We start from the raw sequence: 16661 nt of genomic DNA, 5'->3' as shown, positions 1-16661 counted from the left end.
GTCAAGCGAAATACTATTTTCGTAGCATGGTACTTCACTAAAAGATCTTTAATTGCCGAAAATAAATATTCCAAAGAAACTTTTATTCCATATAAAGTAAAAGAAGGCGCAGCGGAGCGGGCCCGGGTCAAATTGTTCTTTATATATATGTGTAATTTATCTATGGTGTGTGTTTGTTCAGAGCTGACTTTAAAATAAAACCCTTCGCTCAAGAAATGACTTTAATTTTTAGTAATATATATATATTTTAAATATTTATTTATTTTTCAATGTATAATTTCAATAATGTACATATGTATATATAAACGTTTCATCAGAAAAGCTTCAGGCTAACAAATTACTCAAAATCCAATTAACATACGTTCCAACTCTCGTATAAACTCCTGGCCAACCCTCAAGACCACACGGTCTTGGGCCATACGATACAACACCAGCTACGTAATAAATGTGACGCTTATTTATGCTTTCGGTTACCATCAAAGGACCGCCGGAATCGCCACGGCAAGTATCTATGCCATCCTCACCACCTGCACACAATTGATACTCGGAGCTGATGTTCATCTGGAATGTTCGATATGTACTCTGACAACGTGTTACATTCCAAACATTTACCAAAATTTTCAATTTCACCGGGCTGGTATTGCCCGTTTCGGTGATACCCCAGCCGGCAACATCCATGACTTCAGATGTGAATAATTTCGAGCGAATATTTTCGGCGATGGGTAAACATATGGGTATTATATATGATGTAGGTGAAACACTTTCTGCCAAGCGAAGTAAGGCTATGTCATGGAATTGCTCCTTTGACCCAGCTTGATATGATGGATGGGCAAGGGCATAATCCACTAGAATATCTTTGTACGAATCTATGCACTCCTTTCGTCCTCTGGTATCTTCAGTACAGTCAGGATCATGACTAAGATCCCATTCGCCCAAACGTACGGCATACAATTCCCATGTGGATGGCATATCGGGATGCTTGAGACAATGGCCGGCAGTTAAGACATATCGTGAATTAATAAGACCTCCGCCACAGTAAAATCCAAAGCGATCAGGGCCTAATAAGGATGAGAACATATGGTTTATGTTTGGTAGAACTAAGAAATAATTACAATGATTTTTTTCCTAACTGTAAAGATTTGAGCGTTAAAGATAAACAACTAAATTTAAAGCCGTCCATTTACTTTGGTGAGGTTTTTATTTGATATTAGGATATTTGTAAAGGGTGTAAAGGGGAGCCTTTACATAGCCCCACAAAAAATAGTCTAAAGGCGTTGAGGCCACCGTAGCGCAGAGGTTAGCATGTCCGCCTATGACGCTGAACGCCTGGGTTCGAATCCTGGCGAGACCATCAGAAAAAATTTTCAACGGTGGTTTTCCCCTCCTAATGCTGGCAACATTTGTGAGGTACTATGCCATGTAAAACTTCTCTCGAAAGAGGTGTCGCACTGCGGCACGCCGTTCGGACTCGGCTATAAAAAGGAGGCCCCTTATCATTGAGCTTAAAACTTGAATCGGACTGCACTCATTCATATGTGAGAAGTTTGCCCCTGTTCCTTAGTGGAATGAAATAGAATGTTTACCGAACTCGCCTCTCAATAAGTCCATTGTAACACGTGCTGTGTGGCATGTGACACCGTCTTGTTGAATCCACAAGTCAAGTCTTTGCATTTTGGACAAAAAAAAAGTTGAATAGCATCTCACGGTAGCGCTCACTATTCAGAGTTACGTTTCGAGCCGCATCATCTTTGAAGAAGTACGGTCCAAAGATGCCACCAGCCCATAACCAGCCCATAAACCCCACCAAACTGTGACTTTTTCTGGATGCGATGGTAGCTCTTACAATGCTTTTGGCTGATCTTCACTCCACAATCAACAATTCTGCCTATTTATATACCAAATGAGTCTAAAATGAGATTTGTCGCTCAATGGAGAAGCGCGCGATGAACTTTCTTAACAGAGTACGCATTTTGATAACAAAATTCAATAATTTACAAGGCGATTTATGGTTAAATTATAGACCAAACTGAAGATGTTTGACAGTGAAATAAAATACGAGACTTGCGTGATCTGTTTAAACCAGTTTGCCAAAAAGACAATAGCTAAAAAATCACAATAGTAGTATGATAGATTCTTAATTTTGAGTCTTATTATATTGGTAACACCGCTGCCTTTGTTAATAGGATTAGGGGGGAGGTCTTAGATGTGCCGATATGTTCGGAAAATGTAATCGATGAGGTTCTGGATTGGATGGTCTCCTCTTGGTATGTAAGTATTGGTTTAATCACGCTCCTGTAGAGCCAGTGGACTATCCTAGGATTCAGGATCAATTTCGAGCCTACAGCCCGTCTACATAGTGCCCAACATCTATGGGCCTTCTCAGTGCCCTCCTCAATGTGACACTTCCAATTCAGTTTCCTGTCCAAGATCACACCTAAGTAATTGACCTTGTCAGATATCGAAATCGTCTTATTGAGGAAATGTGGTGCATAAAATTGGCCACCTTCGTCTTCCTCGTGAACAGGCATATTTCAGTCTACTCTGGGTTAACATTGAGACCTCTGGGTCTAGCCCAGTCATATGCCAAATGCAAGACCCTTTCGGCCCTTCTGCATAGATCGTTCGGATCATAGAAGTATTATAACATCGTCTGCGTAGCAGATGGGTTCAAATCCCTTCTCAGTCAGCATCCGTAATAGTCCATTTATGGTAATCACCCATAGGAGTGGCCATAAAATGCCCCCCTGTGGCGTGCCTTATCCCTTATATTTATGCCATGGGACACACAATTTATCCACCTGTTCCTTAGCATGTGGTTAATCCAGTCTCTAAGGACTGGGTCCACCCGGTACTGGTCTTAGGGTTGAATCAGTGTGCCGGTCCGCACATTGTTAAAAGCCCTCCACAATACGTTCCATGGTTTTGAGTAGAAAGGACGTAAGGCTTATGGGTTTGTAGGCCTTTGGTGTCGCAAAACTTGCCTTGCCGGGCTTGGGTATAAACACCACCCTTGCCTCCTGCCAGGCCTTCGGAGCATAAGAAAGTCCTAGGCACGCTGTGAAAATTTTGGCCAGACGAGGCGCCAGATAGTCTGCCTCTTTCTGTAGTAACGGTTACTTTATAGTTTTTAGAGCGCACAACAAGCCGATTCCTGGCTAAGGTGTATGTCCATTGTGGCATGGGGCGTTTTAATATCTGCACCCTCTTTTCAACATAATCTAACCTAACCCATTGCGTATTAAAGACAAAAATCTTTTAATGTTGTTGTTGTTGTAGCCACATTTTCATGTGGAGTTGGGGATCCTCGTCATACTCCTGATGTGAGCAAGCTCATTCCGGCCGAAAGAACCAATCGCCGCGGGAACAGGGTGGCCATTGGTTATTTAAAAGCGCCAAAAACTTGCTTGTCATATCGAGCATCATAGGCACTCAGTATTTGTGCAAGAGCCGGTACCGCCCGGCCTCTCACTGAGACTCTCCGCTCGATACCGCTGATTGTCTGCGACTGTCGCTGCGGCTACTCCGTATGGAGCATTCCACTATCCCCAACCTGTGGACGCGCCCGGTAGCTTGCTGCTAAACTTCACGTGACAACAATGAACACCATACCGACCGGATGTCAATGTTCAAGCCTGTGTGGTGCTCACAGCTATCCCATGCCGGGAAAATCTTTTAATAATGGTCAATTATAAACGATCAATCATTAAATCCTTTAAGGGAGGCCATCGTGGCGCTGAGATTAGCATGTCTATCTTTAACGGGTTCAAATCCTAATATAAATATGAAAGACATTTTCCATCGGTGTCACATTCTTGTTTTATTCTTTTTATATAAATAAAAAACTTCATTAAGTATTGATAAGATTTTAATTTTCAATAAAACTTTCTTAAGTTTTACAACGTTTCGTACACTCACCTGTTTTATATTGTATTAAAGCCATCCATGGGAATTCATCTATTTGGGTAACATTGCCTCCATAGATACGATTCGTCAAAATTTTACCACATTCGCCGGGTGCGGGTAATACATTACCCGCTGGCGATGATTTCATACTATTCGAAGTTCTGTTATTGCCCGCAAAGCGGTAGCGTTCGGGACAGCACACCTGTATAATGTGAAAGCAAATTATAAATATCTTTGCAATTGGGATATTAGTTAACATGCCAGTATCTGCTTAGACGGAGAGTCCTGTGTATTATCATTTCCACAGTGACTGCCTTGCAATAGTTTGAGATTATCAGCCGATATATTGGTGCTTGAAGTATTAAGGAGGTTATATAAAAACGCACAGTCTTTTATTTGAATGCATATGCCTTTTTCCAGGTGGGGATTTGTGCAGACTTGATAGGCCAAGAGTGCTGCAATAGAACATGAAAAGAAAAACGTAGTCCATTAAGCAAGGATAAATAATTTTTTCTGTGTATACCATTCACCTCACGATGAGGGATATTCAACTCTTTTCGTAATCTATCGAAGTAATGTTGCAAGAGTATATAGTTGTCTCCACCTTATTATTCTCAGTCAATTTAACGCTGCCCGTCCTTATGTCTGCTGTAAACACTCTTACTTCTCTAAAATTTTGCAGAAATACTTTGCGTAGGTCCTTATGAATTATATTATGCGTGCCGAATTCAGACAGAATTCATATAAAATATGTATTCTTACTAAAGTTTCATATTTATTATAGAATAATTACATATATTCCAAGAAAAATTTTGATCTTTATAATCGCCGAAATACCGTTAAAAAGTGCTTCCATTTGATAAAAGTTTTCATATATTCATCTGCAAATTGGGTTTTACCCATTAACACAATATATATATATATATATATATATATATATATATGTATATATATATATATATATATATATATATATATATATATATATATATATATATATATATATATATATATATATATATATATATATATATATATATATATAACTTTTTTTCTATTTAATAATAATAATTTAATAATTAATTTAATTAATAATAATTTAATAATTAATTTAATAATTTAATTTAACATGAATAAAAGAAAAATGTATTCCATACACCGAAAAAAAAATGTAGCAATATTCATCATTGTAGCAATATTCATCAGCCACCCTGTATATATATTTCCTCTGGAAGGAAAAGATGTAAAAGTGGTCGCGTATGCTGATGACGTGGCAATTTCTATTGCCAGAGTGGAACTCTTTCTGACTGCCAGTGCGGTATATACACACAGAAGGAGTTCTATAGCCTCTTCTTCTTCGATGTTCTCATAGCTTCTGCAAAAGTCTTTACTGGCAACCTTCAGTCTGTCAGCATGTTTTCCGATTAGACAGTGACCTGTCATGACGGACACAATGACAGAGACGTCTGTTCTAGCCAATAACAGCAAAGCGGTAGACCTCTTCAAATCTAGATTAGGCATAGTTTTGAAATGCTCACAGCCCCCTCTTTATGACCATATATCATTCGTTGTCCTTCGGGTCTGGTCCTGAAAACTTAACTTGCATGTCGCTAGAGGCATGCCCTCAGATTCCAGTATCCCTGAGATGTGTAAGGAAGTTCCTAGTCTCCCAAGCTCGTCGGCTTTACAATTCCATGGAAGATTGCTGTGGCCCGGCACCCAGAAAAGGTGAATTTTGAACTGTTCAGCCATCTGCGACAGTCGAGGGCGGTTTTTGTGTTCAGAAATACGTTCTCCAGGGATTTAATGGCTGCCTGGCTGTCGAGGAAGATATTTATGCCAATCGTCGTAATGACATTATATCTAAGCCATTCCACCACTTCCTTAATTGTAAGGATCTCCGCTTGACGCACTGTAGTTGTCGGTTAACCTTGGTTTGGAGCCATCCGTATGGAAGTCTATATAGCTTCTGTTACCAGGGATATCGTAGTTCCAATCAGCCCTATCAGGAATAGTAATGCAGTACTTTTTATCAAACAGGGGCTCATGTAGGGTGTAATTCACACTGCCTGGAACATCGGATATTGTATCAAGAATAACAGAGTGTCCGTGGCCGCCAAATGACCAAAGAGAAACTTCCCATAACCTCACGGCAGTGGTCGTTTGTTTAGCCACAATGTCTAGTGGCATTAGTTGTAGCATTCAATTCAGCGCATCAGATGGTGTAGTCCGCAGTGCGGCCCGGTGCATGATGCCCGGTCTAAACCCCCCAACTTTTGCCAATGGCTCTCTTACACGAGTATAGGGTAAGAGTTGTTTTTCTTGCCCTTTCCAAAATGGGTGTTTTCCTATCCAGCAAAACACCCAGGTATGTTGCGCTTTCTGTAAATGGAACATTCTCTCCACCCAAGAAGACACGTCCCATTCTAGGTAACTTGTATATCCTGCTGAAAAGAACTACTTCTGTCTTGCACGGATTTATATCTAGACCACTTACGGAAGCCTACTTTGCTGTTGCACGTAGAGCTTTCTGAAGTATATCTCTTAGAGTGCTGGAAACTTTCCCTTTACCGCAATGGCCACGTCATCAGCATACGCGACCACTTTTACACCTTTTCCTTCCTGAGAAAATAATCTATTGTTAATGGCTATATTCCAAAGTAGAGGAGACAGTACACCTCCTTGAGGTGTTCCTCTGCTGACCCACCTTTTTAGATCCACAGATTCTAAGCCTGCCGTGAGGCATCTTTTAGTAAGTAAGTTATTAATGAACTTTCCTAGAAACTCCAACTCCTTCATGATTGACGTCGGTTTTACATTATTGAAAGCACCTTCAATGTCAAGAAATGCTACCATTGTATATTCCTTGGCAACAAGAGAACCCTCTATGTAACCAACTAGGTCGTGAAGAGCTGTTTCAGTGGATTTTCCTTTACTATATGCATGCTGCTGCCGCGACAGGCGATCTCCAGGGATCTTTGTCCTAAGACATGCTTCTATCAACCTCTCAAGAGTCTTCAGCATAAAGGATGACAGACTAATAGGACGAAAATCTTTCGCCTTCGTGTGGTAGGGTTTTCCTGCTTTCGGAATCAAAATGACCTTAGCGTCCCTCCAAGAGAACCCTCTATGTAGCCGACTAGGTCGTGAAGCGCTGTTTCAGTAGATTTGCCTTTACTATATGCATTCTGATGCGATCTCCAGGGATCTTTGCCCTAAATTATGTTTTATATCAACCTCTCAAGAGTCTTCAGCATAAAGGATTACAGACTAATGGGACGAAAATCTTACGCCGTCGTGTGGTAGGGTTTTCCTGCTTTCGGAATCAAAATGACCTTAGTGTCCCTCCAACTCACAGGCATATATGACATTCTAATACAAGCAGAGTGTATCTCCCGAAGTCAGGGAACCAGTTTATCAGACACAGCTTGTAATTCAACCGGTGATACATCATCAGGGCCTGGCGTCTTAAAGGAGCTCAGACACAATTTCCCTTATAGCCTCCGACGAATGCATACCAGTGACAACCTCTTCTGGCGTTGTCCGTTGGAGAATTTCCCGGGAAATGTGTATCAACGACTAGTTCATGTGTTTCCTCTATAGACATTGCCCATACACTCTCAGACTTCTGAATATATCCTTCGTAGTTTCCACTTTCTTTTCTGGTCTAGAAGGGATAGACGTGCAGAATTTGTGCCAAAATTTATCCCAATCCGCCTTTTTTCTGTTTAGCCGAGGGACCACTTCTGCAGTATGTTCTCCAAAGCTGAAACTAATATAACGATGATCAGAGAAGCTGTGTTCATCCAGCACTTTCCAGTCGCATATTCTTCCACTTATATCTTCCGTAAAGGTAATATCTAGTACCTCCTGCCTGTTCCTGGTAATAAAGGTCGGTTTATCCCCTTTATTATAAATCACCAGATTGCAACTTATAATATATTCAATAAGCAGCTCACCTCTTTCGTTTACATCCTAACTTCCCCATATCTGGTGATGTGCATTAGCATCACTTCCTACAATGAGGCTCTTTTTCCCTATAGAAGCGGCTTCAACCAGCGACTTAAGGTTTGATGGCGGCATCTATGAATCGTGTGCCATATACATATAGGGAAGCCAGCCAGTCATTAGAGTAGTTTATTTCAAGGCTGGTTACTACTAAATCTTTAGTGCTTAGCGACGGAAGAAGAAAAACATTTAGACTACTCTTTGCAAGTATACAGACTTTGTGTCTCCCAATTCTTGTACCGTTGAGAAGTTTAAATCACGGAATTCTTAGTCCACGAACCATTCCTCCACACACCCATGGTTCCTGGATAAGAACCACAGAACCACGCAAAATCCCCCTGCCATCAGGAGGACCTTAAGTGCCGCCGAAGCGGCCTAACAATGGTGAAGATTTATTTATTTATTTATCTGTAGAAACCGGACCATTGACAGGATTCAGATTCCACTGTTGTGTTAGCCTCGTCTTCATCCAGGAATTCATTCTCACAAGATTCATTATAACTTGTCATGATGAGCTTCCGTACGCATCCAGGGACAGGTGAGAAAGCTGTGAAACCACTCTTCCTCAGGACACTGGAGGACGATGTGGACGATTTCTCTCTGTCTGTCGAAGTACTTTTTGAGTTCCGTCCTTCCCCGCTGGCGCACACCTTGAGCCCAGGATACAACCCCTTCGGACTTGTTGAGGTCTGTGAGACAGCCGGAGTTTAGTTCAGAATACTGCATATCTTCGGTCACCACCAGCCTCATCCAATCTACCAATCTTCCAGTCGGTGGTTGAAAGATTGGGATTACATTCCCTTAGTCTTCCAAGTATCAATTCAGGATCTGAAGACATCCTTGGTATCCAAGCATGCGCCATTGGTCGACAAGGAATGTCTTGTTCTTTTAGGCATGGGATGCCCTCCAGGTGACCGCAGCCTTTTGGCTGACTGCGGTGCAGTTTCCGAAGCTAGACGAGAAGTCTTTGGGGTAGCCTGTGCAGCGAATTCCCTAGCCCAATTTAGGGAGTCTTTCTCCTTATTAGTGATAGTCTTAGAATTATTGGCACCAAGCCTCTCAACAAACCTGAGAGCGATGCGTCTTCTTTTATTCCAACCTCTTAACGAGCGAGTTGGTTTGCCGGGGAAGGCTGATGGCCAGAGATGGCCTGTCAGAAACAGTGACGTATATGACATACATTTCCGACGTATATTACATACGTCGAAAACGTCGTAAACCTAGCCAAAAAACTAGGTTTCTAACAGAAAAAAAAATTCGAACGAAAATATGTCGAATTTTTGATCTGATTAACTAAAAATTTTGGCATAAGTATTAACACTCCATGTACCGTTTCACTTGACACTTCCTCAGATGTCATGCATTTTTAACATATGTCGTTTACAACAGCTTTCAAAAAGCAAATAAAAACGGGAGAAGCAAATAATTTTGCAAAAGGATACAAAATAATTGCAATTTCTAATATAAAATTGATGAAAACTAATAATTTATTGATTTTTTGCTTCACAAAAAAATCCTTAAACGTTACTTTATAAATTGACTTGAAATTTGCGTATATTTCCAATTTATTGTGTGAAAAATGTAAATGCAAAAATTAAAAAAAAAAACTTAATATTACTTTTATTGCGAAATTTTTTTACATATAAACTCTTCTATATACAACAAATAAGTGACAATAATATTTGTTAAAAATCAAACTTTTACACTGAGTTATTAAGGTTTATGACGTTTGCGACTTTTTCTACGTTTTATACAAGTATACGACGTTTTCGACTTTTACAACTTTTTGACAGTCGGAAACCTAAAAAATCGTCTTACGGACCATCTCTGCTGATGGCCTAGGCAAATTATAGGCATGCGAACTAAGAATAGTTCGGCCTTGTCCTTAAGACTCGAACCTGGTGTCTTCGTCCAAAGCCCCTGCTGACCAGTTGTCTGTCGGCTAGTGGAGATTTCAGTAGCAGACAAAATGCTACGGCCTAATACTCGTACCACCACCGCAGCTGTTGGGTCTTTGGAGTCCATTCTAAGCTTACTCCCGGGCTCTAGATGTGCCACTCCACTGGAAACAGACGCAGATCATCAACCGCCTAATGGATACCTCTTTAGCAGCTATCCTTGAGTGACTTAAATGTATATTCCAAAAATAATGACTTATTACGAGTTACAGGAAAATTCTTGCGGATTGAAATAAAAAAACGTCCGCTTCTCTCAACGGTTCAAAGAAGATTCTCTACTGGTATAATAGCAGAAAAATTAACTACTAATATTCAGAAGACAGTGTTTGCTATTTTAAGCTTACTTTTTTCTTTAAATATACAAGACTGGCATGGCCTTTTGTATCTTAGCTTAAAGAAAAAGATTATGAAAAGAATAAATTCAGTGGTGATTTATAATCAACTGAGACACACATTTAGATTTGTTTTTTATTTTTTCTTCTAATATCCCCTTCATAATTAAGCAGCTGCAAACAACATACTTTTCAGCATTAAGCCTGCTGCTCTGAAATTGTAGAACTACTGCTGTAAAAGCAGAAAAACTGCTAGAGTATCAGCAAAATTTACAAATAATATTCAGCATCAGTGATTGGTATTGTCAGCAAACTTTTTTCAATGAGTGTAGGAAAGATTTTTTTGAATTTTTTCAAATTTATTAGGCGTCTAGGCGATGGGATTAAGACGATTTTACGACCTTTTTTGTACACAAATTAACATGGAGAGACAGACAGACATTGCTATCGAATCGAATCAGAGAGTGATTCTGAGTCAATCGGTAAACTAATCAATCGGTCTATTTCTGGGCGTTAGAAACAAAGGAACTAAGTTATAATACCCTGTACCATAGTGGTGGTGTATCAAAAGACTTCAAGGTCAGGGAGGGTCTGACGTTGGAAAACTTTAGGCATGCAGCAAGGGCACAACATGCATACCTCAAGGCAAGGTCGAAGGAAACGGCCCTCCACGAAGTGGTGCGAGAAATCGAGACGTCTCTCTAACTGAAGAAGTACGCGATGGCGGCCTTCCAGAATATTGAGAGGGCATTTAACAATTAACTCAAATGGTGGGGGATAAGGGAAATGCTTCAAGGGGACGGGGATGTTCTCGGTATTCGCTTTCCCGGGAGGGAGGAATTGAAAGCGAATCCTGTTTTTAAAGAGAGTGATACTTCGGTCTTCATAGATGGCTCAAAGATGGAGATATGGATTGGATTGGGGCTTTACCCCGACACACAAAATATCGGTACGTTGGTGAGACTGCCGGCCGAGTGTATGTTCTTTGGGGCAGAGCCATGAGCCATAACGATAGCCGCAAAGGAACTTCTGGGAAGGTATTTACAGTTTTCCTTTTCATCACAGGTCGGACTAGCCACCAATTCCGATTTGGGATAGTTGTGAGCACCACACAGGCTGGAACATTGAAACTCGATCTATGTGGTGTTCTGCCGCCACTTGATATTTCCATCGTGCTTTTAGTCTTCCCGGTTTGCGTGTACCACCGTGTTTGCCTTTAAAAGACTTCTTTGCTGGAGCTTCTTCATCCATTCTGACAACATGACCTAGCCAATGCATTTGATGCGTGGAACTATGCTATCGTCGTCATACAGCTAGTGGTTCATACGTCGCCTATATTCTCCATTATCGCAAACTGGTCCATATATTTTACGAAGAATCTTTCTCTCAAATACTCCAAGCACTGCCTCATCTGCTTTCACAAGTACCCATGCTTCAGAACCATATAACAGCACGGGTAGTATCAGTGTCCCTTCAGAACCATGTAACAGCACGGGTAGCATCAGTGTCTTGTATAGTGTCATCTTCGTTTGTCGAGAGGTGGTCTTGTTTCTAAACTGCTTACTTAGTCCAAAGTATTTAGCATCTGTTTGCCAGTATTATTCTTCGCTTAATCACAAAACTGGTGTCATTCGTTTCGGTAACGGCGGTGAAGAGGTAGATAAAGTTACTGACTGTCTCAAAGTTGTGGTTCCCAACTTTCTCCAATTTATTTATCTGCTCGGTTGTACAAGGCTTTTTGGGAGTTGAAACCATCCAATTCGTTTTATCTCCATTTACTGCCAGACCCATTTCCACTGACTCTCTTTCGATTCTTTCAAAGACTGCAGTTACTACTTCTGGTGACCGACCTATGATATCGATGTCGTCGGCATAGGCGAGTAGCATGTGTTCTCTTGTGATTAGTGTGCCATATCTATTCACATCTGCATCTCGTATAATCTTCTCCAGCAGGATGTTAAAGAGATCACACGATAGGCTGTCTCCTTTTCTGAAACCTCTTTTGGTATTAAATGGTTCGGAGAGATTATTTCCCATTCTCACTAAGGAACGCGTACCAGCAAGCGTCATCCTGCAGAGTCTTATTAATTTTGCAGGGATAACAAACTCAGACATGGCTTGAAATACCTTTGAAAGTAAAGGCCTATCGAAGGCGGCTTTGTAGTCAACAAAGACATGCCAGGTCTTCTTGGGTCTTTTCCAGGATTTGGCGCAGTGTGAATATCTGGTCTAGGGTGGATTTACCAGGTATAAAGCCGCATTGATAGGGCCCAATTATCTCATTGACTTTAGGTTTTAATCTTTCACACAGTACTCTCAAGAGTATTTTGTATGCGATGGAGAGGAGACTTATTCCTCTGTAGTTGTCACATTCCGTCTTGTCTCCTTTCTTGTGTACGGGACATAGTATGCTGAGGTTCCAATCATCGGGTATGCGTTCTTCTAGCCAGATTGGGCAGATAAGCTGATGCATACGCCTTATCAGCGTGTCGCCTCTGGTCTTAAATAGTTTAGCGGGTAACCCGTCGGCTCCTACTGCCTTGTTGTTCTTTAGTCGGGTCACTGCTACTTGGACCTCATTCTGACTAGGAGGTAAACATTCTATACCATTATGAGGGATTGGTTCTGCGGTATCCTCTTCGCCGCCAACGTCGGATACTAGCAGTTGGGTAAAATATTCGTTCCATATCCTCAGCATGTTATCTGTGTCAGTTACCAGATTTCCTTCCTTGTCTCTCCAGGAGGATGTGCCTGCACCAAAGCCATCGGTTTGATGTTTAATTCTTTGATAGAATTTCCGGACTTCATTCTGACTCCTGTACATCTCAATTCGCTCATACTCATGTCTCTCCACTTCCTTTTCCTTTCCGCGGAATAGACGTTTCTCCTCTCTCCTTTTCTCCCGATACCTCTCCTTCATCTGGCGCGTTGCTACTGATTGCAGGGTTGCTCTATATGCCGCATTCTTGGCTTCAGTAGCATCTCGACACTCTTGGTCGTACCATGGGTGTCTTGGAGGAGGCTTCCGGTACCCAAGTACGGATTTCGCGGCATTTTCCATGGAGTGGGCAATAGTTTGCCACTGCGCCATTATAAATTCGGAACAAGGAGTGCTTTCTTCAAGCAGTTGGATTAGTCGAGTGGAGTATGCCGCTGCCATTTGTTTGTTTGTAGCTTTTCAATGTCCAACTTCCGTGCAGTGTCAGATCGTACTTTCCTCGCCATGTTCAAACGGGTGATCCGAATCTATATTCGCTCCACGGATCGATCGTACATCTAACACGCTGGATGAATGCCTTCCATCTATCACAACGTCATCAATTTCGTTTCTCGTGTTTTGATCGGGTGACAGCCATGTGGCTTTGTGAATATTTTTATGTTGAAATCTGTTGCTACTAACTACCATGTTTTTTGCCGTGGCGAAATCTATCAGCCTCAACCCATTACTGGACGTTATCTCGCGGAGGTTAAATTTTCGACTGTTGGACCAAAAATGTCTTCCTTCCCTATCTTCGCATTAAAATCTCCCAGAACGATTATATCATGGGCGGGGCAGTGGTTATATTCTCTCTCTAGGCGCTCGTAGAAAATTTCCTTTGTCTGCTCGTACTTGTCTTCGGTCGGGGCATGGGTACAAATAAGGCTGATGTTGAAGAATTTGGCTTTTATGCGGATTGTGGCTAGTCTCTCATCCTCCGGAGTAAAGCTGGAGACAAGGTGTTTCAGTCTCCGACTAACTACAAATCCACAGCCAAATTCATGCCTCTAGTTATGGCAGCTATAGTATAGTTCGTCATCGTTTGGTGTTGTAGTGACGCCAATCCCAGTCCATCGCACTTCCTATAAGGCGGTAATATCTGCCTTGTACTTCTCTAATACATCCGCCAGCGCGTATACTGCATCTTCTCTATAAAGAGTGCGGACATTCCAGGTGCAGATCCGCAAATCATGGTTCTTTTTTCGTTTGCGTGGGTCGTCAATGTGGGGGGAGTCCGTTTTTACTATTCCTTTCGCTGTTATATCAGCATATATTGGGTTGCCCAAAAAGTAATTGCGGATTTTTCATATCATCGGCGTTGACAAATTTTTTCACAGCTTGTGACTCTGTAATTGCATTGTTTCTTCTGTCAGTTATCAGCAGTTACTTTTAGCTTGCTTTAGAAAAAAAGTGTAAAAAAAGTATATTTGATTAAAGTTCATTCTAAGTTTTATTAAAAATGCATTTACTTTCTTTTAAAAAATCCGCAATTACTTTTTGGGCAACACAATATTATCTATCCGCTCAACATAAAATTTGGAAAATTGAATTGAGCTGTATTTGGAGGCCTCAGATGTGAAGAGGTTTGTATGTCCGGTTTTGGCGCTGAGCGCTTGGGTTCGAATCCTTGCGAAAACATCAGAAAATTTCAACGATTGTTATCCCCTCGTAATGTTGACCCCAACTTTTGCTCAAAAAGGTGTCGCTTAACGGTACGCTGGGTTGGATACGACTATAACAAGCAGCTTATCGCTGTGCATAAGCTTGGATCGGCCAACACTCATTGCCATGTGAGAAGTGTGTCCACTGTTTCCTTATGGAATACTCGTGGGCAAATTTGCTTTTGCATTTGATAACATAGCAATTATCAAACTTGTGTGATAATTGAACCCATGACCACCGCACTAGAAATCCAATTTCGCTATCAACTAAGTTTTAGGGCCTTCAAGGTTACCTAAAATTCCTCTCCAAACTTTTTCCAAATAATTTTTTAATCTGTCTACGAAGATTCTTCTTCTACCTAATAGATTTTGATTTCCTCTCAATTCTATTTCGGTGTTTGAGGGGTTTTGCTCTCCACCTATTCTTTTGATACAATACAATGAATGAAGTAAGAATAACGAATAGATTTCACCCAACTGATAATAACATTTAAAAAACAAACAATTGCTAAAGTTTAAACCGGCTCCTCTATTAGAGTGACATAATTGCGAACAACGGCTCATGTTTCGTGATATTTACTTAGGAAGTTGGTCAATGGTTTGCTATTAAAAGTGCAACAGAGTTGCGAGTAGCCTTGTGAAACCAGCAAGGGATAATGTGTTCATATTTGTGCATTAAGAGAAAGGGAGAAAGTTTTACCAGTTATTTTTAAGGAAATGAAAATCATGCTCCTTCACCTTTATTTAATCAATTAAAAGTTTAAAAATGTGTTATAAGCATTTTTTGAAATATAATCTCAAAAACAATGCTTGTAAAATCTGTGGTACTTTATACGTTGCAATGCATTGTATGGATGAAGTACCAGTAGGGGCAGCAAGACAACTACCGTTCATCTGTGGATGTGCTTTGTATATGATTTTATAGATCTTAGTTCTTATCACTTTCAAGTAGATGTGTCAAAATACCGAGAATTGTGTTATTGATACCGCTCGTTGTATATAATACATTTCGAATGTTGTTGTTGTTTTTTTTTAATAATATTTCACTGGCAGCGAAGATAAGCGATTTTTTTTTTGTTTTTTATAATTTATGCTATTGTATTTTTTTTTTTGTTTAATTCATGTCGAACCGCATTGAGCGTTTAAACTGTTTTGTCTAATTTACATTAAATGCTTAATTTTGTTATTTATTTTGGCTTTTGTCTTCTAATTACCGGCTTTGGCTACAACACTCAGACCAATCAATACACAGACTGATCTCACGAGACTTATTAACATTTCCTCAAACTCGCACGGACTGATGCCGTAATTAACGTCTTAACCCAATGCCCGATGATATGAGACTAAATTGTTAAATTGTTTGAATGCTGTCTTAACAAATCTTTTCCCATCAATTTAAAATCTCTGAGAGAAACATTTACTTACAGTAGAACATCTATATGCCAGTTTTTATTGTCCCGAAGATACAAAACTATTCTTCATTGTCGTTAAATTTGTAATAAATACAAAAATACGATTCTAAAATGCCATTTTGATCTGGGATGACATTTCTACCCAATCATAACGAAATTTGCCGCATATCACTTTTTTAAGCCAAAGACAAACGCTATGAATTTTGATGAAAATCAGTTTAGATTTATATATAGCACCCATATATATATATTGATGGCCCGATTTACAATTATAACGGCGTAGTTCCAACTGTCGGTTCAGATTTGGTTATAGCTTCCATAGAAAGATAGTAGCCGAAGGTCAATTATTGGGCTCTAGTGACTGTTGGTTGAAAACTGTAATGGCAGCTATAACCAAAGCCGAACCGGTTTTGATGAAATTAAGCAGAGACTTTCAGCTGGGTAATATAAAATTCCATGCCATAATTTCGTCAAATCGGTGGGAAATTGTTGTACGCCCTAAATAAAGTGCAAATCGGGTTTTTTATACACACTATCGGACAAAAAAAGTAAGGTTTTAAATATTTTTAATTTTCTGAATGAAACTTATTGGGTTGCCCAAAAAGTAATTGCGGATTTTTCTATAGTCG

General features: G+C 40.3%; 1 protein-coding gene across 1 annotated transcript; it reads right to left on the bottom strand.

The window, feature by feature from the left end:
- Nucleotides 1-241: 241 nt before the first annotated feature.
- Nucleotides 242-15959, bottom strand: LOC106087035 (serine protease easter). Its single transcript, XM_059362247.1, has 4 exons — nt 15835-15959; nt 4165-4358; nt 3916-4105; nt 242-1058 (listed from the first exon to the last, which is right to left on the bottom strand). The coding sequence occupies exons 1-4, from the start codon at nt 15896-15898 to the stop codon at nt 325-327; spliced, it is 1182 nt and encodes a 393-aa protein (XP_059218230.1). The 5' UTR covers nt 15899-15959; the 3' UTR covers nt 242-324.
- Between the last annotated feature and the right edge of the window lie 702 nt (nt 15960-16661).

Source organism: Stomoxys calcitrans, chromosome 2, assembly GCF_963082655.1.
Source record: "Stomoxys calcitrans chromosome 2, idStoCalc2.1, whole genome shotgun sequence".
Taxonomy (NCBI): domain Eukaryota; kingdom Metazoa; phylum Arthropoda; class Insecta; order Diptera; family Muscidae; genus Stomoxys; species Stomoxys calcitrans.
This window is presented reverse-complemented; position numbering and strand designations above follow the sequence as displayed.

Coding starts and splice junctions, on each gene's coding strand:
- LOC106087035 (XM_059362247.1), bottom strand. CDS start 15,898: ATGTTAATAAGTCTCGTGAGATCAGTCTGTGTATTGATTGGTCTGAGT. Junction 4,359..15,834: donor GAGTGTTGTAGCCAAAGCCG/GTAATTAGAAGA, acceptor GTTCTATTGCAG/CACTCTTGGCCTATCAAGTC. Junction 1,059..3,915: donor TTTAATACAATATAAAACAG/GTGAGTGTACGA, acceptor CATCCTTATTAG/GCCCTGATCGCTTTGGATTT.